This window comes from Sapajus apella, unplaced genomic scaffold, assembly GCF_009761245.1.
Source record: "Sapajus apella isolate SASKATOON/1434 unplaced genomic scaffold, GSC_monkey_1.0 scaffold47, whole genome shotgun sequence".
Taxonomy (NCBI): domain Eukaryota; kingdom Metazoa; phylum Chordata; class Mammalia; order Primates; family Cebidae; genus Sapajus; species Sapajus apella.
In genome coordinates, this window is record NW_022436987.1 from 375,933 (window position 1) to 399,265 (window position 23,333).

The 23,333-nt window shown below is 38.0% G+C and overlaps 2 protein-coding genes across 2 annotated transcripts; both read right to left on the reverse strand.

Annotated features, from left to right (window-relative positions):
- Positions 1-4,740: 4,740 nt before the first annotated feature.
- LOC116525289 (olfactory receptor 51G2) lies at positions 4,741-5,764 on the reverse strand. The gene has a single exon (XM_032241089.1). The coding sequence runs from the start codon at positions 5,746-5,748 to the stop codon at positions 4,783-4,785; it is 966 nt and encodes a 321-aa protein (XP_032096980.1). The 5' UTR covers positions 5,749-5,764; the 3' UTR covers positions 4,741-4,782.
- Positions 5,765-17,123: 11,359 nt separating this feature from the next.
- On the reverse strand, positions 17,124-18,208 carry LOC116525290 (olfactory receptor 51G1). The gene has a single exon (XM_032241090.1). The coding sequence runs from the start codon at positions 18,144-18,146 to the stop codon at positions 17,181-17,183; it is 966 nt and encodes a 321-aa protein (XP_032096981.1). The 5' UTR covers positions 18,147-18,208; the 3' UTR covers positions 17,124-17,180.
- Positions 18,209-23,333: the final 5,125 nt, after the last annotated feature.

Consider the following 23,333-nt stretch of genomic DNA (forward strand, 5'->3'; position numbering starts at 1 on the left):
CTTTTATCCAAACCTCTGCTTTTTGTGTATTTTTTTGTCAGAAATGCTGCATTTGTTTTCTATTTCTGCATAACAAATTATTAAAAACTTAGTGGCTTAAAAAAATACAAATGTATTGTCTTACAAACCTGTAGGCTGGAGTTATGACATGGGTTTCATTGGGCTAAAATCAAGATGTTAGCAAGCCTGCATTCCTTTTTTAAGAAATAGAGGAAAATCTGTTTCTGTGAATTTTCTGGGTTCTAGAGGTAATCCACAATTCTTGCCTTATGGATCCCCTCCTTAATCTTCAAACCATGGACATTGCATCTCCTGTGACTTCATTGTATCATCTCATCTCTTTCTGACCATGGCCAGTAACAAGTCTCTACTTTTAAGGACTCATATAATTAGATTGGGTTCACCTGGATAATATTGGCTATTCTGCCTACATTAAGGTTTTGAATGTTAATTAAACTGCAAAGTATCTTTTGCCGTGTAAAGTAATATATTTACAAATTTCATTGATTATAATGTTGAAATCATTAGGAGAAGGTGCACTCTGCCTACCACAAATGCATTTCCTCAATTCTCTTTATCTTGTTTATTTCTGTAGCAGGACATAGCTAGATGTACTGTATTCAGCTTTGCCGACACATTTTTGCTCCAAGTGTGACAAATTTATACATAAATTTTGTTCCCTTTCTTATACACTGATTGATCTACACCATAATTTAAAATAAATAGGAGTCTTTAATTGTTTAAAAGATTGTTTACCTCTCTGCCAAATTGTAAACTCCACATGACACTTATGTCTGCACATCTTCGTTTTTCTATACCTCTAGGGCTTAGCACACATTAGGACAAATAAGGGCCCAATAAATATCTGTTGGTTAATTTGCAAATGTGTGAGTGACCGTCATGGAATAAAAAAACTGCTCATTTCCTAAGCTCGAAATCTTAAGCATTCCCTGAGGATGGAGTCCTCAAATTGTAATATGTCAACCATATCCAATTGGAAGATATCATGACTTCTTCAGGCAGTTTCTTTCCTCCTGCTGCAATCATGCCAGGCCTAAAGCACAAACTGTAGTGTCTGCCAAAACTTACTTGTCTTCTCTGCTAAAGGCCTGAGGTACTCAATAGATACTGGTTGCATGAATACTAAACCTACAGTCACTGCAAATTCTGATTTCAGTGTATTACTGACTGCACTTTTAGACAGCCTCTTTCTCTCAGTTTACCACTTAAGTATTTTTGACAATAATTATTTATAATAGTCTTTGTCATCAACAAATAACAAATAATGATTTCAGCAAATAATGGACTTAAGCTATCTCTTGGCTTTTTCTAAGAATACTTGCTTTGCTTAGGATGCTATTTTTCCTTAATTTCACCCAGATAACTTCTGGCTGACCTTCAGGAATCAGTTAGTAGATCATCTGAAGTTGCAAAATATTTCAGACACCTTCACTAGACAATTTCTTGAGAATGGGAAATGTGTCTTGTTCATCAATTTATTCCTATTAATTTTTGCAGAAATTGTTCAGTGAGTGTTGAATAATGAATAAATGCACAGATGTCAGTCTTGTCTAGCACCCCCCCACCATCTTCAATTCACTAATTAATGTAGCTTCCAGCTTACTTCACTCCAGCCACACTGGTCCTCTTGCTGTTGCTAGAACACTCAGGTTTATGTCTATCTCAGGACTGCTATACTTGTTCTGCCATTCTTCAATGTTCATCCCTCAATTTTTATTTTTCAAATACCTAACTCCATCATATCACTCATAATTTTGTTCAGAATATCCCCTCTTTATAGAGGCCATCCCTGCTCATCCGTTTAATTGCTCTTAACCCATCACCCCACTATATTTCCTTCAGAGTACTTAGCAGTGTGTGAAATAATCATTTTCTATGCTGTTGTCTGTCTCTACCACCAAAATGTGTCAAGAGAACAGGTTTTGTTATCCTTTTGCCCACTATATTCCTATAATGTATGCTTAGAGAAAGGAGAACACTCAACAACTTTTTTTTTTTTACCCATCTAACTTCTGCTTATAAGCACTTTAAGCCTTAACTTAGGCAACCCCTTTAGAAAACCAGCTACGGCCCTTCATACCCTCCAGGTGGTTTCTGGAGTCCCTCATTCACTTGCCACACATTCTTCATGGTGTTTTTGGTCTGTGTCATTATGTTTATGATTTATGTAAGGAATTAAAATAACTAAAGTTTATTGTGAATAAAAGAACATACTAAGCATTATCTTTGAATGTTTTTCATATATGATATAGCTAAATTGCATAGACAGCCTTGTGGGGTAGACACACAAAAAAGGAAGTTTTAGTTATTTTAAATAGAAAATTGATCTCAGATAAATAAAATAATTTGTCCAAGTCACACATTGAGGAAGTCGAACTTTCTATACCAGATTCCAAGTTTAGTGTACTCTCTATTATATCAAATACATTTTAACTTATAATTAGCCATAAGAAGACATAACTCCTTTATGGGAACTGAAATTACAAGTACACATCACAGAGAGAATCCAGCTATGAAGCTGTATGCATGCCTCAAACTTTTCAGTGATATAATGTGTTTTTCTGGAATTTTCTGTATATACAAACTCAAAAGACATGCACAACTCATGACATTCACAGACATATTATATTTTATTCAACTTGCTGTGTACAGCTAATCATAGGTCTTCTGCATGTTGATCCCATAATTCACATATACATATTGTAAAAATAAGGAATTCAAAATGAAAGATGTTGGAATATTGAGCCTTAAAGGAATGTGATCGTGGGATCTGAATCATGTAACAGGCAGCTATAACCTAGGCAGCTGTAATCTTTGTTTCTCTTATTATAATTATTCTTTTATTTAATTATATTGTTTTTTAAAATGTTGTAAAAAACTACAGAATGCAAGAGAAGACCTTTTCCCACTTCATTGTTGATCTTCATTACAGATTAACTTACGTTTTGTTTCTCTTACACAAAAACGTAAGGACTAACATGCTGTCTAGGCTGGAATGTTAAATATACTCTTTCAAATTGAAAAATGAACAAGCTGTAAGTATTCAAATTACTATAACTGACAAGCCAGATTTGCATGGAAAATGTTGTAATCCTCTTAAATTTATTTGCTTTCCACATATATAATCAAGTCCTTAATGTTTCAGCTTTGGAGCAATGACCCCATTCTTTGGGGTCTGTGTTACCCAAATGGTCATTCTCAACTTTGTGGCAAAATAAGCTCTTTTAAACTGGGTTATGATCCTTTTGATTATTTCAGGGTTGATAATATCATTGCAGAAACAGTGTTCTCACGAGAAACAGGATGGGACACTAGTGTTAGGAGCTGGGGCGTATCCAGTGTTAAATGTCATGTGTAACAGACAGCCTTGGAGGAGACCAACCTCAGGTGAGAACTGGATCCACATATACACTTCATAGTAGAAGACATTGTGTTCAGACACACCCTTTCTTGATCCTGCACTGAAACTGTGCAGGAACGTGACATTCTTATGCTTTTCTCTAGGTGTTTAAATTTCTCCTTGGCAACACCATATTCAAGCTTGCTTTCCTCACAGTTACCTCCAAACCAAAACTGCAAATACTATATTGACATGTATTGCTCAAAAATGTAACTTTTTATCTAGAATATCTTGAGGGTACAATCACAATATAACATATAAAATCGGGAATAACACTATTTCTCCTTGGTTCCTTGGCTTATAATCTTTCTAACGTAGTCAGTACCTCAATCTGTTTCCACTTCACCTCATTTTTCTTAAACCTTCCAGACATTCTAGAGAATAAAAATGGCAACAAAAACCACGCTTCAGATAATTCTCAGAATACATTGTCCTCTCTCTCACTTCAGCTTTGCACATGCAGTTCCTTCACCTGGAACATATTTTTGTCTCCTTCCTCATATAGTTTTTGACTGCCTAATGTCTACATTTCCCTTAAGCCTACTACAGTGTCAACTCAGGGAAACCTTTTTTGGTGATCATTTCCGCCAGCTAGGAGAAGACAGCTCCTAAACCAACCTCTTTTTACTTTGAGTAATACAATTAACATGTGATTCTATAATGAATCATCCCAAAATTTAGTGTCTTAAAAATATTTATTTTCTTTACAAATCTGCAATTTGGGCTGAGTCAGAGAACAATCGACTGCTTTACCAGATCCCAGTTGGAGAAGCTGGAAGGTTGGAGAATGGAATAATCTGAGGATTCTTCACTAACTTGTGTTTAACACCGACTCTGCTAAGGTCTCAGTCTCAGCTGAGTGAGACCTTAGCTGAGCCTATTGGATGGAACACCTACATGGGGCCTCTCCACGTCATCTGGGCTTCCTCTTAGTATAGGGGCTGAATTTCAAAAGCAAGTGTTGAGTGAGACAGACAGAAATAGTGATGCAATGGAGATGGACAGAGCATGTGGGGGGCTATTTCCACAATATTCAATTTGTGAGGGATTTACAAATTCCTATCCAGTTACAAGGGAAGAAGAAATAAACCCTATCTCTTTATGAGGTGTGGCAAGTTCGTGGAAGAGAATGTGGGATTGGAATTATTTCTGTGGCTGTTTTTGGAAAATAGAATTCACCACATCATACTACATTTTCTACCCCCTCTCCTCGCCACAACAGAAAGAGGGTTCTGCAAGGACTATGACTCATCCCTGTACATATTTGTTGAGTAAATAAATGTCTCCTTTATTTTACAAATGTTAGAAACTATAAAGGATAGGAAAACAAGGTCATGTTTCAGGAGACATTGCCTCTAACACTAGACACAGTTACAAAAGGCATGAGTCACTCGTTCCCGGATCTGTTTGGTCTTCACGCTGTAGACAATGGGATTCATCACAGGAGGGAAGAGAAGATACATGAAACCCATGACCACCTGGACCAGGTGGGGTACCTGCTTTCCAAAGCGATGGATGACAGAGAGGCCAATCATGGGAGTGTAGAAGAGCAGCACAGCACAGATGTGGGAGGCACAGGTGTTAAAAGTCTTGAGTCTCTCAGCCCTGGAGGTGATGGAAAGCACGGTGCGCAGGATCAGGGCGTAAGAGAAGAGAATGAGCAGGGAGTCTATACCCACTGTGGAGACAACGACAAACATGCCATAGATGCTGTTGGCCTTGATGTCAGCACAGGCCAATTTCATCACTTCTTGGTGGAGACAGTAAGAATGTGAGAGAACTGGGAGGCCACAATAGGAGAATCTTTTGAGCATAAAAGGCAATGGAAAAATAAGTGCTATACTACGACCCAGAGAGACCAGGCCAATCCTGCCAATGACTGTGTTGGTGAGAATGGAAGCATAGTGCAAGGGGCGGCAGATAGCCACAAAGCGGTCAAAGGCCATAGACAGTAGCACAGAGGACTCGAGGAAGGACAAACAGTGAATGAAGAAGAGCTGAGCAAAACAGGCATCATGGCTGATTTCTCGTACTCCAACCCAAAAGATGCCCAGGACTGTAGGCAGAGTGCAAAGCGACAGACCCAGGTCAATCAGAGCCAGCATGGACAGGAAGAGATACATAGGCTCATGGAGCGAGCGCTGTGTTTTAATGATAAAAAGAATTGTGCAGTTGCCCAGGATGGAGACCAGGTACATGAAGCACAGTGGGATGGAGATCCAGATGTGCATGTGCTCCAGCCCAGAAATGCCACTCAGCAGGAAGGTAGAGGAAATGCTGCTGCTGCTGTTTCCCAGGGATTCCAGGGTCATTGTGTGAGGAGACATGGGGGAAGGTGAGTGCCCTCCAAAATCCTGAAGTAAATTGAGGCAGTACCAGTGATTGCACCTAGTGGAAATTAAAGGAAAGAAAAATAGAATTAAATATACCTAGAACTGTGCAGTTCCTTCTAGTGGCTATTTCTTTCTGGTTCTTGGCTTCCTCTCAGTATCTTTTGGAGGCAAATATATTTAGTCTCATAGTCTCCGTAAGAAAGAAAAGACATGGAATTGTGAAGTGCTGAGCCACGCTGGGCGAGTTGGAGATTCTAAATGAGCTTCTCCACCCTTTTTGCTCTTTTCTGAATTCTGTATCAACCAGGTCTTCTTAGCCTCTGGACTTTTTACTAATCTCAGCCAATGGGATGTACCCAGGAGAGATAAGAGCATGGGAGGAAGGAGAGTTCAGGTTCCCTCTCCTGGCATTGTGGGTTGGCAGTGACTGTGTTCTGCCACTGAAGGCCACAGCTGCTGTTGGGGACTTTTCTCTTATAGTAGCGTGCTCCTTGCTCTCTGCTCCTTCAGACTAAGGAGTAAGAGTTTCCTCATTAATCCTGCTGGCCGTATTTAACTTTGCCTGTCTTTTGCAAATAGATATTTTACAAAAAAAAAAAAAAAAATCCTCACATGCTTTTTTTCTACCAGGCCTCTCACTAATATTCCAACTTTTATTTCATTTTCTTTTCTTTTCCCTTATCTTACTATACTTTTTTTGCTATACTTTTAGTTTTTTTCTTTCTTTCTCTTTTTTGTTCTTGATTTACTTCTCCAGGCACATACAAGCCCTAATTCTAGGCACAGACCAGCCCTTCACTCACCTTTTCCTCTGGTCTTCCTGATATAGCCAAATAGTAAAGACAAATGAGATTCAAACCAATATTTGACTTTTCTCTAGACTTCAGGATATAAACAATGATTACTCTTTCTTGACACATAGATAATAATTCAGTGTCAACTATCAGAGCTAGCTCAACAGGGCTTCAAAAAACATTGTGATTCTTTAGCTGAATAAGTAAATAAACTAATTGGACAAATACACATAAAGATCTGCACAGACACTTTCTCACTCCAGTCACGGTGGCATTAATAGTCAGTGCCATTAATTCGCTGTCCACTTGAAGATCATACAGGGACTCATGCTGCGCTCCTCAGCTTCTGCTGTGATCATGATCAGTGGTAACCAAATTACACATCAAAGTGAATTCGGAAGAGATGGGATAAACTTGCCTGTCAGGGACAGGTAAGCTACATAGCGGTTAACACTTTTAACTTCTTTTTTTTTTTTTTGAGACAGGGTCTCACTCTGTTGCCCAGGCTGGAGTGCAGTGGCATGATCTCGGCTCACTGAAACCTCTGCCTCCTGGTTTCAAGCGATTCTCCTGCCTCAGCCTCTTGAGTGCCTGATATTGCAGGCACATGCCACCACACCTGGCTAACTTTTTTTTTTTTTTTTTTTGTATTTTTAATAGAGATGGGGTTTCACCATGTTGGTCAGGCTGGTCTTGAACTCCTGACCTTGTGATCTACCCACCTCAGCCTCTGAAAGTGCTAGAATTACAGGCATGAGCCACCATGCCCAGCCAACAATATAACTTTTATGTATTCTGTAGAATCGCTTTTTATTGTATTAATGTAATTGTCTCTAAATGTGGCAATGTTTTCATTGCAGTGTTTCATAATTATTATTGTAAAAAAAATCACAGATCCTGGCAAATAGTAGATGTTCTTCAGTAATTCCATTTTTCTCTCCTTCTTTACCTTATTTTGTTTAATGTCAAAATAACTTAAGGCGGAAAATATTTTTGATATGAAAATAAAATAGGATGGTGAAGAAGAAAGAAATGGAATTACTGAAGAACAGCTACAATTTGCCAGCCTCTGTATTAGAGATCTTCCAAAAATAATCGCACTCACACTTTAGAAAAACTTTGCAAGTTAGTATTATTGCCTCAATTTGCAAATGAGGAAAGAGAGGTTTAGAGAATTTTATAATATGCTTAGAATCATGCAGCCAGCCAGTACTAAAGTTGGAACTCATACTCAGATCTCCGTAGCTCCAAGGCACATACTGAAAGTTTGAAAAAATTTGGTTAACAAATCCCAGCAATTGTTTAAGTTAAGGCAGCCTGAAGCGGGTGGAGGTTAAATTACAAAGATACAGAGGAATATTAAATATCCGGGTCACATCTTTGTTTCCTATAAACTCATCTTTGGGATTGTTTCCTATAATCCCAAAGACACTTTGGGATTGGAACTTGTGCTTCATATTGTAAGGCAGTATAGTAGAATAGGAATCAGAGAAAATAATGAGGATAGGTTGGCAGAGGGGACTTGAAAATAAAATTCAGAATAATGATGCCAGGAGATAATCTGCCTGGAAAAGATCATCTTTAGCCAGTTGGCCAGAGAGTTCTTAGTATGATCATTATTCTAAGCACTTCTCATTTAAAATCATCGCAGAATCCATTAGCAGGTTTGGTGTGGACTGCATTATTTCTGATCAGGACTCAAGCAATTGTCCAGAATATGATGGTATCAAGAGGAAAGACTTAACCCATTGCCTTTCTGCCCTCAAATTGTCTTGCTTTAAGACTACTTTTTGAAGGAACTTGAGCAAGTTGAATGACTGTTCTGATTCCATTATAATAGACCACACTTTGTGATCACTCAGGGAAATATCCTTCCCAAAGGGTCAAACTGCTTCCTATCCATATCCTTGTTTCTTGGAAATAACTCTTGCTTCTACTAACTTGTGTCTGAGACTGGCGGATAGATGTTGAACCTTTAATAACTGAGCTCGGTTCATGCTTGCATGACAATTCTGCCCACCTAACTTGCTTAACTCTCTGGGTCTCATCAATATTCCTGCTGTTACCACATAGGAGGCAAGTGTCCAGGCAAGAAACCAAGGAAGTTGGTGAATGTGAGAAAGCTGTTGCCTACTTTCTGAGCTGGTGCTAAGGTCAGACCTGGGATCCCATGAAGCCAGCAAGATCTGATTGTAGCAGTTACCATCTTTAGCAGGTGCCCTCTTCAGCCTTTGGATAGTCAAAGTCCCTTCTATCCTTTTTTTCTCCAAAGCTGAGGCTGAGCCTTCGGGGATCTTTTCTTGGCTCCACACTCAGCATCAAACACCTGCCTACTATATAAACTCACATACCAAGGCTAAAATTAAAGGCCATAAGCACTGTAGAGTGACTGGAGGATGGCTGTTTAAATCCATGGTTTTTATGCTACTGACCAAGGTATCCACTGAGACCCTTTAAAGGATCTTTAATCAATTCCCTAGTAGGCCTGTCTCCCTGGACCTCATTACCTCAGACCCTGGAGACAAGAGAAAAAAGGAGTGAGGAGACTAGTATTGTGAGATACCTGGATGAGAAGCCCAGAGGATACCATGCACCAGCCACTGGTGAAGAACATGGCAAAAGTTTTGAACCAACTCCAAAATTTTGGAAAAGCAGAATGGGTGCTATTGATAATGTTTTATGTGTGACATAGCATAACTCCAGTTTATGCACACTGGAGAATTAAATTCACTTTACGATCATAAGTGAATTTAAAAAGGGATTTTTCAAATGAATGCTTTCTCCATCATCAAGGGGAGAAAGGAAGTCAGGCTAGGTTCTTGGAAATATTGGGATTGTATTGATAATTATTCTGGGGGCTCAGGTAACCCTGCATGCTCCTGACCCTGCCTACTCTCAGGAACTGCATCTCCTCTTGCTGTCTCTGATCCACTCAGAACTCAGTTCTTTGTTTCTAGACGTCCAGGAGATAATTGAAGAAACTAATCCATTCTTGTACACTTGGGGATGAAATGAGCCCCTGCAAAAGGTAATTAAAACTCAAAAGGAGTTTTTATGTGATTACAAGGGTATGAAGAGTTAATTATCCATTTGTGCCCCTGGGAAAGCTGATGAAGAAGGCATTTTAGAGAGAGAAGAGAAGGGGTATTTTAGTGTTTTCATTAGCCAGATAATTGGTAACCAGCTTACTTGATTTATCTTGAGAGTTTAAAGGTATAAATATTAATAAATGCCCTACGGTACCAAACCATGCACCAGAGGTGATTTCAATTTATTGGCTTGGCTGATCCCTTTGGAATGTGGTAAGCTTCCTCTTGTGGCCACAGTACTCTTTGGTTGAGCATGTTGTATAAACATTTAAGGGTCATGAGACAGTGTTTTTCAACTCAGAGTTCCCAGATAATATGGATCAGAAACTTATGATACTTGTTAAAATGTAGATTTCTGGTTCTCATTCCTGCAGAAAAAAAAAAAATCAGAAATTTTGACATTTGTAACAGCTACAAAGGTTTAGGAACTTTCACATATCTTTGTCTTATGATTTTTCAACTCTAATTATAGAATTTTTATCTCTTCCATAATTAAAAGTACATCTGTACTTTTAGTGTAGGATTTGTTCTAAAACACAGTTACCTATTGTATTAGTTTGCTAGGGCTGCTGTAACAAAATACCATAAACTGGTTAGCTTAACAACAGAATTTCTTTTCTTTTCTTTTCTTTTTTTTTCTTCTCTCTTATTTTCTTTTCTCAGTTCTGAAGGCCAGTAAAATCTAAAATTAAAGTGGTAACAGGTTTTTTTTTTTTTTTCCTCCAGAGGCCTCTCTCCTTGGCTTGCACATGGTCACCTTCTCGCTATGTTCTTAGATGCCCTTTTCTCTATGTGTGTATGTCCCTGTTTTTTTGTTGGCTATCCAAACTTACTCTTCTTTTAAGGACACCAGTTATATTGAATTGGGGTCCACTGTATTGGTCTTATTTTAACTTAATTACCTTTTTTATGCCCACAGCACCATACATTCTATCACTCTTTTATTAATCTATTTAATATTTTATAACCCAAATAATATTTTGCATATGATAAAATCATATATTTTATTTTCTGCCCCCCACAGGTAATTATTCACAGCCTCTGAGACCAAGCTCTGGGAGAAGAGAGCTGGTATTAGACATGTTTTGGCAGAAACTAGATTTGAATTCCAGATATCTGGAAAGAGAGAGAAAAAAAAAAAAAGATGGAGAGAGATAGAGAGAGAATGATATTTGGTTAATATTTGAAATAGGTTTAATCAGAAAGATTACAGAGATTGATCCATATTATAGAGAAGATAACCTTATGTGCTTTAAGTTTCAACCATGAAGTTTCTGTAAGGTCAAAGCAAGATATAATATGGGGACACTAGAATTCAGAAAGTCTAAATGGCACAATGCCAAAAAGTTCAGCGCTCAAGATCAGATAGACCTGTATCTGACTCTGGGTTCTCATGTATTAGATATGTGATATTGATGACGGTAATTTATCTCACCGAGCCTACTTTAAAAAAGTGTTGTGTAAGAATTAAAGAAGAAATTGACTCATTAAATAGTAAGGTAGCACTGAATATAGTTTGAGAAAATTAAAATTTTAACAAAATGTTTGATATTCAATATTTTACTAGACAAACATTACAATTATTTAAAAATGTCTGTTTTAAACATAACTTTCAATTAACATTATCAGAGCCTGTTTAAAACAAATTAGCATTTATTGTGGTGAAGGCAATCAAGAATGAAGTAGTTTCGGAATGAAAAAGAGGTTCTCTGATGAGAAAACCCATATCTACCATAAGAACAGTGCAAAGAAGAGAAACACAGGTGTCCCATGCCTCTACCCTGCTCCCAGGGAGTGTCATGCAGGACATGAGATTTAAAATAGGTAGTAGGAGGTGAGAATGAGAACTGTACCCATATCTAAACTTGCGTCAGTGCCACTAGGCCATAAATGTAGTTGATATTTACACCAGAGCAGGCCAGGTTCATGTTACTTTGGTGTAGACAGAGGAATAGTTCAGCATGCTCACTCTGCAAGAAAAGGACTGTCTTAGAAGGACAAGGAGGGAAAAAACAAGGGCCAGGCTCTTGGCCCAAAACCAACCAACAAACAAAACAATACAAAATAATCTCTCCTCTTAGGCTCTGGAAACAGTGAGCACTGAAGTGTACTTCAATGGGTGGGAAATGACTTCCAAGTGATCCAAGGCCATGTGAGAAAAACTTAAGACTCTATGCAGAAGAAAATGTGGATGAAAAACAGCTAAGTAAAGTGGGCATCAGCAATAACCTCACAATTATTAAACTAGAAGACATCCAGGGCACCAAGAAGGGTAGAAAAGGCAAAACCTAAGCCAGAGGCAACCAAGAGAGCCAGTAATTAATACATGAGCTCATAGAGGTGACAGACATGTCTATGTATTGAGTTACACAGGTGAGAGAGAAAATGAGCATGACAAGCCAGGCAGGTACTTCCTCTGGAATGCCCATTTGAATACAGGCTGCAGGTTGGGTGCTGCCATTTATGAAAGACCCTGTGCTTTTGGCTCTAGAGAGAAACTTCAGTACCATTGGCTGAAAGAAAATCTAAATGGCACAATACCCAAAAGTTCAGGGTTCAAGGTCAGATAGACCTGTATGTGACTCTGGGTTCTCATGTATTAGATATGTGATATTGATGACAGTAATTTATCTCAAGCAGAGGGAAGTTATGTCTGGCTTTTTCCACTGAAGTGTTATAAAGAACGAAGGGAAAGTCAAATGTGCTTGGTAAAATGGTCTGAATGAAAAGTTATATACATATAATGTGTTGCCATTATTGTCCTGAACATTAGTACTTTCTTCAGAATATATGTCTTGCCTAATTTTGATCATTTTAATCACACGGATCTTTTTTTATCTTATCATTTCTGATTGTTTATTTCTATTTCCTTTACAGTCCTATAAAGTAGTAATTTGGACTTTCCTTGTTTTCTGGCAGCTGCTTGCTCTACATCTTGCTTGGCATTGTGGGAATAAGATAAGAATAAAGAAAAGCACACAAAATGAAGACAAATAATCACTTTTCTCCAGAAATAAACCTTAGCTAGAAAAATAAGACTATCTTCTCATTTACTTAGTGGTTCCTTTATGTGTTAATTTATTCAACACATATATGTTAAACCTCGTGTGCAATTTTCTCCATTTGTTCCCTCCCCTATGTTTTACTCTTTTCTCTCCCCGCTTCTTTATTTTCTCTGTCTCTTCTCTCTCCATGTCTCTTTAAAAGAACCTAAATATAAATATAAAATTAAATTGATGTTTATAAAAGAGGCAGATTTAAAAATATAATAAAATTAACAGTAAATTTTATATCTATTTTCTACCTTTTCAAACAAATTCTGATGATTATAATAAAAATGTAAGTCATTATAATTTTAAAAATTTTAAAATAGGATGTGTTAATATTTTAATGTACATCCCATGTACTCGTCCTTGACTGGCATTTAACACTCTCAGAAGCCCAATGAAATATGTAAACAATAAACTTCCCCCATCTTACGAATGCCTAGTACAGTGCCAGGCGTCACCTGGCTCTCAGGATATATTTGCTTTCTGGTGAAGTAGGTCACAGAACCTTTGCTTGTGTGCATACCTTCTTTTTCTTGCCTTCCTTTCTTCCTGAGTTCTGATACTAGAATTCAATATATCATATCTGACCACCCTAGCTGTTCTCCCATAGCTTTCCGAATCCACTCTCCTAAGTTCCCATTTCCTGAAGATCTGGAAATTGATTAAGCAACACTGTGAAAGAGAAAATGCTTTATAGTGAAGGCTTCCTTCTTTCTCCCTCTATTTTTTTTAACCACATTCTTAATTTCTTTATTTTGAAGAAAAACGTTCAAGTTTCAGATTTATATTTCTAAATACATTCATGAAACAGAAACTTGAAAGGTTGGAACGTGGCTTCCTAATGCTTTGCAAAGGACACTTTTCCATTGTGTGCTTAGCATAGCAGCAAGACTGAAAAGAGTTCTGCTTACCACCCACCCCTATCTCTAGGTCTCCTGCTCCATGCTTAGGACCTGAATGCATTTCTAGTTTTCTTCTCAAATTATCTATTTGTTTGAAAATGTTTCACTAGATTGAGGTTTTCTGGGCTTTCTTCCATCACAGATAACTTCCTGTCTTATCACTGCATCTTAATTATTTCTCTCCTACATCTAAATTTTGTACTTCAGAAAAGCACAGGAACAACGAAGACCTGCCAGCTTGCCTGTTTTTCCTCCTGCCTTAGAGGTTATTGGTTTACTCACCTGTACTTAGAACCACAGCAAGGACACGTGAGTGAATCTAAAAGATGATGAGAGCGGCGTGCGCCAGAGATGGAAAAAAAGGGAGGGAATAGGATATTATGTTTTGCAGATACCTAGATTTCTTCTGTCTTTATGGAACCTTTTTATAAGCGCTCTTTGTGGTCTCTTTAAGAAACTTAAGCCTTCTTCTCTTGGGTTCTAACATTATTCAGAAATCTTTGACAGCCCTGAATTTCATCCTTCCTTAATATAAGTTCCTAGTAGAACCAAGAGTAGGCCATCTATAACTGGTTTGTGTAAGTGCTCTTTTTCTTGCTGTACCTTCTATGTTATTCCACAATGTACTTCCTCTCCTCCTGTTTAGCTATGACCATTTCTATAACTTCCAGCTTAATTTCTTACAACATAGTTCCTTCTAGCCACTGATATTTGGAGACTGGGATTTACACCAAACTCATTATGACACAGAAAGGAAGCCTTCATACTCTGTCATGAGGCCCCAGACGTAAGAGGTGCTCAGAATATCATGGAGGATTATGGTCATAATGGCAATAGCAAAGATAACTAAATGCAAAGCAAGCACAGAACAGTGAAATATAATGTCTTCAGTATGGTTTCAGGCAGTGTTGCACGCAGTTCTGTCAAGGACTTTGGTTTCATTTCTCAGCCCAAAATGGGGAGAGAAATTGTATTATAAAAATCCCTTTGGGTTTCATTCAAATTTTACCTATACTTATGGTTTGCCATCGTATGAGAAGAATAATATTTTTCTCTAACATCCTACCTAAAAAATATACTTTAATTCAGAAAATAAAATGCTTCTAGTAGAAAATAAATCCAGTCATTACTGATAGGTATCAGACATCATCTTTGAGTGTTTACTTAGATATAACACTACAGAAACAAGTAAATATTTATTGACTTCTGTGAATTTAGAGATAGCTAATCTTTGAAGTCAAATCACTGGAGCTTATTTAGATTCTGTCCTGATTTCCAAACAATATTTCAGGAGCTGAGTAACAACCTGGTATTGAAAGGATAACTGACAAATGGTAGAAAGCATAGACACAGCTTGTTGGACTTTTACCTTCTTATGACAAATGGATGACGAGCCTGTCTTACTTGAACTCTGTAAAAGAGAAGCTCTTCATTTTCCCTAGGCCCACAGTCCAGGTGTAGTCCAAAGATCTCTGGTATAACCAAGTTGTCCCAAATCTTGCCTTGGGGGCTCAGTCTAGCAGAGAGAGACATACTGACTTTTCCAAAAGAGGCCCAACATGAGTAAGGGGACTAGGTTGTAAACATGGATACAATACAATAAAACAAAACAAAATAAAATAAAATAAATGACAGTGGCAGGTCAGTGAGGGATTCAAGTCATGCACTGACCAAAGGCTGATGGCGTCATCCAGTATGGAAACAGTGTACTAAGAAAAAGAGTAGTTACAGAAGGTTTATAAATTGGTACATATAGGCATGTATGTGTATGCCTGTATGGTTTCACTTGTATGAGCCTGTAAGCATGGTTGTTCATTGCATGTGTCTGATCAAAACTCGATATTTCATTAGGATGTATATTTGTATGAATCTACATATTTAAAATACTCAAGCCATTATGTGAATACATTGTGCACCTTTGCATGTATTCCTAATCATATGCACTTATTTAAAGTTATGCAAAAGTAGTTATGCTTATAGTTGTTTTCTTTGGTGTCTTCCTCACAGAGAAAGAAAAGGCTCTAAAATATATCTTTTTTAGTTTTAAAAAAGTTTTATTAGAGTTGTTACTTTTAAAAATTTTGTCTAATTTTAACCTTTACAAGTGCAGCTTTATCACATAGATATATTACATAGTGGTGAAGTCTGGGCTTTTAGTGTAACCATCACTCAAGCAATGTGTATTGTACGCATTAAGTAATTTCTCATATCTTACTGCCCTCCCATTCTCCCACCTTTCTCAGTCACTAGTGTTTATTATTTTGAACACTATGTTCTGGTATAAACATTAATTAGCTTTCTCTTATAAGTGAGAACATGCAGTTTTTGACTTTCTGTTTCTGAGATATTTCACTTAAGATAATGGCCAACACACATATGAAAAAATAATCAACTTCATAGATCATTTTTAATGTAGGTAACTTGCTTCTAGCACTACTAGTTAAATTTACTTCTTCGTCATGGTGAATTTCACATTTTTGTATTTTCCTTCCACTAATTTTCTTTTTGGCATCTAGAGTCAAGCCAAGGTAACTAGAAAGAAAAGAAATTGCTGAATCAAAACCCGCTCCTTCCCATGAATCCACATAAAGTTGTAGCAGAGAATACTTCTTCCTACATGAATATATAAAGAGTTACTAACTTCATTCTCTCTGTATCTAGATATATGTGATAATGTACAGAAATGAATTCATACAAACTGGCCAACTAAGACATATGTATCAACACAAACAAGTGTGACACAGCAGATATATATGCTGACAAATATCAAAATACACCAAGAAAGAAAAACAGTAGTACTTGTATGTTCATGCAGGCTTTGTTTGATATGTCTAGATACAGATGTGAGAGAAACATCTTACAAATAAGCATAAAATAGCACATAATTTTCTTTTATATTTTTACCCTCTTTTACCATCATAACTAGGGGAAGCAATCAAGCTTCCCCTAGTTACTCAGTAGGTGATAATCCTCAATCTCAATTACATCTTTCGAAGACAACCCATGAATAATTTTGTGTTGTTTCAATTTGATAACTTCCCTTAAACTTCAGGGCATCTTCTCCTTTTCTTAATTTTGTGGGCATACGCTTAGTAAAGACTATCATGAAAAGTCATTACCTGGGGTGTGGATGTAGATATGTACAAATATTCTGTAAATGAATAACATTTATAATTATAATAAAGTAACATAAAATTAATTAATTAAAATATTTAAAAAGTTGATCATCAATGAAATGATACTGGCCAGATAATTGAAGATGAAAATTTTGTACTGTTTCAGATTTTGTCCAATCATAATGGTTAATATTTATTGAGAACTGTGTATTTGCCAGATACTGTATTAGAAAACGACACGAATTATTTAATCTTTACAACATTCCTACAAGGAAGGCAGGTATTATAATTATTTCCTTGCTTCTTCTGCAATTGAGGAAACTGGAGAACAGAGAGGTAGGTAATTTTCTCCTGGTCTCAGGGCCTTCTGTTGCACATCCAATTGCCTTTTTGTTGACAACAGTTTATTGTTTTGCCACAGCATAGCTGAAAACAAACAAACAGAAACTCGTGGGCTTCCTCTCTCTACTCTAACTTAATCCTTGCAAAAACACCTAAGTGACTTTACAAACTGAAACTTCTTAATGATGCGCTGGCGAATTTGCTTGGTCTTGATGCTGTAGACAATGGGGTTCATGAGGGGTGGTACCAGCAGATACACATAGGACATGAGGAGGTGTACAGTGCGGGGCAGATGTTCACCAAAGCGATGAACAAGAGACAACCCAATCATGGGAATGTAGAAAAGCAGCACAGCACAGACATGCGAGAGACAGGTGTTGAGGGCTCGGAGTTGCTGCTGGCGGGAGGCAATGCTGAGAACGGTGCGAAGAATGAGGGTGTATGAGAGGAAGATGAGCAGGGAGTCCACAGCCACAGTGCAAGCCACAACAAAGAGCCCATAGATGTGATTGACAATGATGCTAGAGCAGGCCAGCTTCATGATCTCCAGGTGGAGACAATAAGCATGGGCCAGCACATGGGAGTGGCAGTATTGGAAGCGCTTCAGGAGGAATGGCAAGGGGAGGATGAGGAGGGCACTTCTAAGCGTGGAGCTTAACCCCATCTTGACAATACGTGCAGGTGTCAGGACAGTGGAGTAACGCAGTGGGTTGCAGATGGCCACGTAGCGGTCAATGGACATGGATAATAGAACTGATGACTCCACTAGAGACAAGGTGTGGATGAAGTAGAGCTGAGTGAAACAGGCAGGCATGCCAATCTCTCTTGCATCAAACCAAAATATGCCCAGCACAGTGGGCAGTGTGGAAAGGCAAAGGCCTAAGTCTGTGAAAGCTAGCATGGCCAAGAAATAGTACATGGGTTCATGAAGAATGGCATCAGTATGGATGACGTGGAGAATGGTGAGGTTCCCCAAGATAACTGTCAAGTAGATGAAGCAGAAGGGAATAGAGATCCAGCCATGGAGATCTTCTAGACCTTGGAAGCCCGTCAGAAAGAAAGTGGCTCTTTGGAAGCTGCTATTACAAAGAATTGTCATAGCTTTACAGTCTTGGATTCAGAAACCTGCAATATATGATGAGATTCCTGGAAAGTGCCAAGGCTGAATTTTCACTCACCTACATGTCCCATGACCAGCCAGTAAGGAAGGGTCTGCAGAGAGCATGGGGAAGAACTGGGTGGGGGGGGGGCGCTAATCTATTAGCCTTTTCTATTGGGTCTAGGAAGGAGGCTTTTGGTGGGTGAGGAGGCAAATAGTAGTAGGCAAATCTGAAGCCTGGAACAAAGGAACATCTTGGAAGAATCTTGGACTTCAGAAAGCAATTCTAGAAAAGGGGAGTTTGGGACTTAGTTCTGAGAGATATGAGGAGAGATGTGTTTCTCTAATAGCAGGGCAATTAAGCCAGGACTGTATCTAGAGATGGGGAGGCAGAAGAGATCTACACCGGGTCTGAAGCACACGGAGAAAAGGAGAAAAATCTGAAATCAGCAGAAGCCTGTAATCTCTAGAATGAGGAAACTAAATCAGAAGGCACTCAGAGTGAGTTATGCCGGGCAGCTTGGGTTGATATGACATGTAGGTATCCAGGTCTGTTCCTGTAATATCTGAACTGAGTTCTCCTTTGTTCTGCCTCCGTAAATTTTATTCAATTGCATTGAAAAATGCTCCATTGTGTTTTATATATATAAGTGTAGTGTGACTAGTACATTGTTTATTATATGCATTAAAATCATATTAGATAACATGTATTAAACACATTACAAACCTGTTAATTTTGTAAATGCCTAATGTGTATTACATCATTCAACTCTGACAGCAATTTTATCTTATAAGTTTTATTCTTAGGAGCATGGTACAGGTGAGAAAATTGTGACACAGAGAGGTAAAGTGACCTGGGTAAGTTTACAGAGCAAGTAAGGACTGAGGAAATTTAGACCCTGACTGTGTACTGCAAAGCCTATGTTACCAGAAATTAAACCATATTTTTCCATTACGATTTCACAGTACTTTAGCTGTTATAAGAGAACATTAAAAAAATAAAATTTTAAACCCCATGATTTTCCTGTCTTGGAAAAGTCTACAAATAGATATTTCCATTATATGAGTAGCATTCAATAAGTCAAGATGATAACAATAGAAGACACATGTTTCAGAGACCAAGTCCAGTTTGGGATTTGCTGAATTTAACTTTAAAAAGAAATTTCTGGGGAGTGGGCCTAGACGACATTATATATAGTGATTGTGGTGTGATTGAGGGCTTGAGTTACAGGTATGCACCATGAATATGGAGAAAATTCCTAGGAGATGCAAGGTGAAAAGGAAAGATGGGTTAGTTCATAAAACTGATAACTTTTAAATGAGGGCAGGTCATGATATTAAAACTAGAAAGGGGACAGAGAACGGAGAATCGGAGAAATAGGATGAAAGTAATAGTACACAATGTCAATAAAATCAAGCCACCACTGTTGACTACAAAAAAAAAAGATGAAGTAGGTCAAGGTATTTTTCTTTTTTAAAATATATCATTTTACTTACAATGACTAAGTCGCGGTTAATTTTTCAGAGACTGTTTCAATAGACTGAAAAAGTATTATAAGGGCTTAACTTATTAGTGGGTGAGGAGGATTAAGTAAAAAGTTTATCATCTGTGTCATTTCCCTCTGAGAGAAAATCTACAGATGGATGAGAATGTTAGGATTTTGTAGGAAAGAAAGATAGGAAGTTGAGAATATTCTTTCAAAAGATTTTCTTTTTTTCCTGGTAAACTAGAGGCATGCTGAAGGTCCTCTACTGAAGAAAGAATATCATCCTTCTAGCTTTTGCCACTCACATTTCAAATGCAAGCGAGTAACAATAAAGTAATAGCATAATAATTAATATAAGAATAAAACCATTCTCGTTTTATGATTTCAAAAGACAAGCAAAAAAAGGACATAAAGAGAGATGGCAAGGAAAGAAGAAGAAATAAAGGAAAGATGTGGAGACTTGGAAGGGAGCTGGGCTGTGAAGGAAAAAGCAGCTATCAAAGGATTTGCAGAGTTTGCTATGAGCAGCTTAGGCAGTGATGAAAGCCCTTATGGGATTAACAGCATTGATTAAGTGAGAAAATGGCAACATATTTTAATAAGAAATAGTGATAAAGAAGAGAAAATTCTCTATCAATAAAAAGATGCAAATAAAAGTTTAAATACATATATGACTTTTCAGGCAGAAGACACAATTTCCATCTATCTTGCTCTGAGCCATTTCAGAGTTTGAGAAATACCAGAAACATTTAGAGGTCATCTATTTTCACTTCTGTGTCTCCAGAGAAGAGTTATCCTGCCTACCTAGTGAATGGTTACAATCATAATACTCCATCCCATTTATTTTCTCACTTTCAAAATACATTCCTTGCATATTATAATTTGGATATGAGTAAGAGGCAAGTGTGCAAAGCATGAGGAATAAAATAGGTAAAAGCACATCATGATTCACGCCCAGGAAATGGAATGGCCATATCATCAGAGCTCACAAGCCTAGCACAGATTTGGAACTTAATTAAAGTCTTCTCAATACATGTTGAATAAATGTATGAGTGAATGGATAAAAAGAGATGAAATGCCGTAGGAATTACACAGAATAGTATTTAGTACAGCTACTGTCCATTTTCTTCTCAATAGCACTTACCTCCAGTTCAGTGGATCAGAGAAGTGTCACTTGATTTCCTCCACTAAACTACATGACACATGGCTCTTTCAGCTCTTATTTAATGAAATAAAGAAATGTCATCCTAGGGCTTATGACAGAGACAGAAAAGAGGTGGGCTGCGCAATAATTCCGATGAGACTCTGATTCCCTCTGCTCGTATTCCTCACATAGTTGCACACAAAGTTGTTTACTATTATCAGCATCTGTCTTTACAACAGTCTCCAAAATACCTTCCAAGTACAATCATAACCTTAGCTTACTGTAGAGCTTAATTGTTAGAAAGTGCTGTCAAATCCACATGATACAATTTAAGGTGAGGAAGGTAGAAAAACTAGTGCTTCGAATGATGAGAGAAGAGATGAGAGGTAGCAAGGATTAAACAAAATGATGAACATGGCTTTACAAGATTAAACAAAATTACAAAGCTAGTACTAGAACCACAGGTCAATCTCGAGTCCATCTGCCCCTCAAAACTGCCTTGACTGACATGATGAGGGGGTTTAACAAATTGCTAAGACTGAGAGCTCAGTGTGTGGCTCAAGTTCCCTGTGCTTAGTGATCTTTGTGTTCTGACTGTTGTCTGTGCTTCTGCTTGCAATGCATACCTGAGCCCTGGCAATTGAAGAGAAAAGGGCTTGGAGGACACACTTCCATCCAGAGCTCAGGTTTGCTGGTAGCTCAGCTCCAAGAATATTCCCTGTTTAGACTCAAGGTCTTTTTGAAGAGCTCAGAAGCTTCTCTTCAGTGGCCTTTCCCGAGTCTGAGAATTCCCTGAAGAGTTCTTATGGCTCTTTTCTGAGGATGGAGATCATGAGAGGCTGGGAAACTCCAATACTTGGATAATGTAATGAGGTACAAAAATCAAGTGTTAAAATGGAAATCTATCATGTCTGTGATCTGCGGGCAAGGAATACTAAAATATTTTTATTGTAACAGAAACTTTGGGAAAGCTTTGAAGCTATAACCAGGGCCATTGTCTGCTTTAATTTTTTGTGTAATGCCCATAACAGCAAAACAAGATAACAAATACTTTTTAACACGAGTTGTGTTTTCTCTTGTTTGGCGCATAGCCCAGATGAAATGAGAGAAAGTGTCAACAGTAACATGTAAGAGACTTGTAATTTTTGTAAAATAGCAGATTAGTGGTTTAAGAAAATCTGTTGTGCTTTATTTTAATGTCTAGTTTACAAAACACTAGATGATACTTTTAACTAATACGTTCACAAAAAATTTCTTTTTACAATTAATGTTTTAAAACTTGTTTAAACCTTGAAACCAAAATTTATACAACCTATTTACATAAATGCCCTTTTATGACATTTTTACAACTTTCACTGACAAACTTAGACATGCTAAACTTTGTTTGGTTTATAACCTTCCTTACTAAGGGTGCAGTTTTATAGCTTTTTAAATATTTCTTCACCTCATTATGTGTTTCCTGTATTTTACTTTCTGGGCCTCTCTTTCTCTTTGCCTTCCTTACCTCTTTATCTCTTTCTCTTTCTTTCGCACACATTCTCTTTCTATCTTTTGACATACCTTAACCCTTTTTGTAACATTTTTCTGGCTGGAGCAGGATTTTGTGTTGGGCTGGTGGTCTTTTACCCTGCTGGTACAAGTGTTGCACTTTTTTGCCTGCAAGGTTTTTGGCATGAGGCCTTGAACCATCTTGTTGCTGCTGTTGACGTTTAAGATATTAAGAAGGTTTTGCAAATTATCAGTTAATTAGGAAATTCTTTTGTACGGAGGAGCAAAGCTATATGGCTTGCTTCTAATTGCTCCTTACTAATTTATGGGCTATCTGTAATTTCTTTCCCTATAGAGGTTATTGCTTTACTTAAATCAGATTTTAAAAGAGCCACGTTTAAAGGTCTTACAAATACTTAAATTTTACCTAAATTTTAGTAGAAAATTACAATTTGGGATGTTACTTGTTCGCAAAGAACATACAAAATTTCACTGTGGAACACCTGCGGAAAGCAGTGTGTAGGTTTGTGGACCTGGCCCCGTCCAGCGGCTGCTTGTTGTTTGTCTTTGTGCTGTTTGCTCACCCTGCCTGGGCAGTGTTTGTTGGCCTTGGGCTGACTTAAAGTTTGCTGCTGGAGCTGCAAGTTTCACTTTTGAAACGGCCTCTGGGCCGGGCGCGGTGGCTCAAGCCTGTAATCCCAGCACTTTGGGAGGCCGAGGCGGGTGGATCACGAGGTCAAGAGATCGAGACCATACTGGTCAATATGGTGAAACCCCGTCTCTACTAAAAACTACAAAAAATTAGCTGGGCATGGTGGCGCGTGCCTGTAGTCCCAGCTACTCAGGAGGCTGAGGCAGAAGAATTGCTTGAACCCAGGAGGCGGAGGTTGCGGTGAGCCGAGATCGCGCCATTGCACTCCAGCCTGGGTAACAAGAGCGCACCTCCGCCTCAAAAAAAAAAAAAAAAAAAGAAATGGCTTCTGATTCCTCTAATGGAGGAATGTCAGGTGGATCTGGCCACTCTTTGATAAAATACGGAGGAGGGTCTGACGGACTCCTTCTTCCTCA

Coding starts and splice junctions, on each gene's coding strand:
- LOC116525289 (XM_032241089.1), bottom strand. CDS start 5,748: ATGTCTCCTCACACAATGACCCTGGAATCCCTGGGAAACAGCAGCAGC.
- LOC116525290 (XM_032241090.1), bottom strand. CDS start 18,146: ATGACAATTCTTTGTAATAGCAGCTTCCAAAGAGCCACTTTCTTTCTG.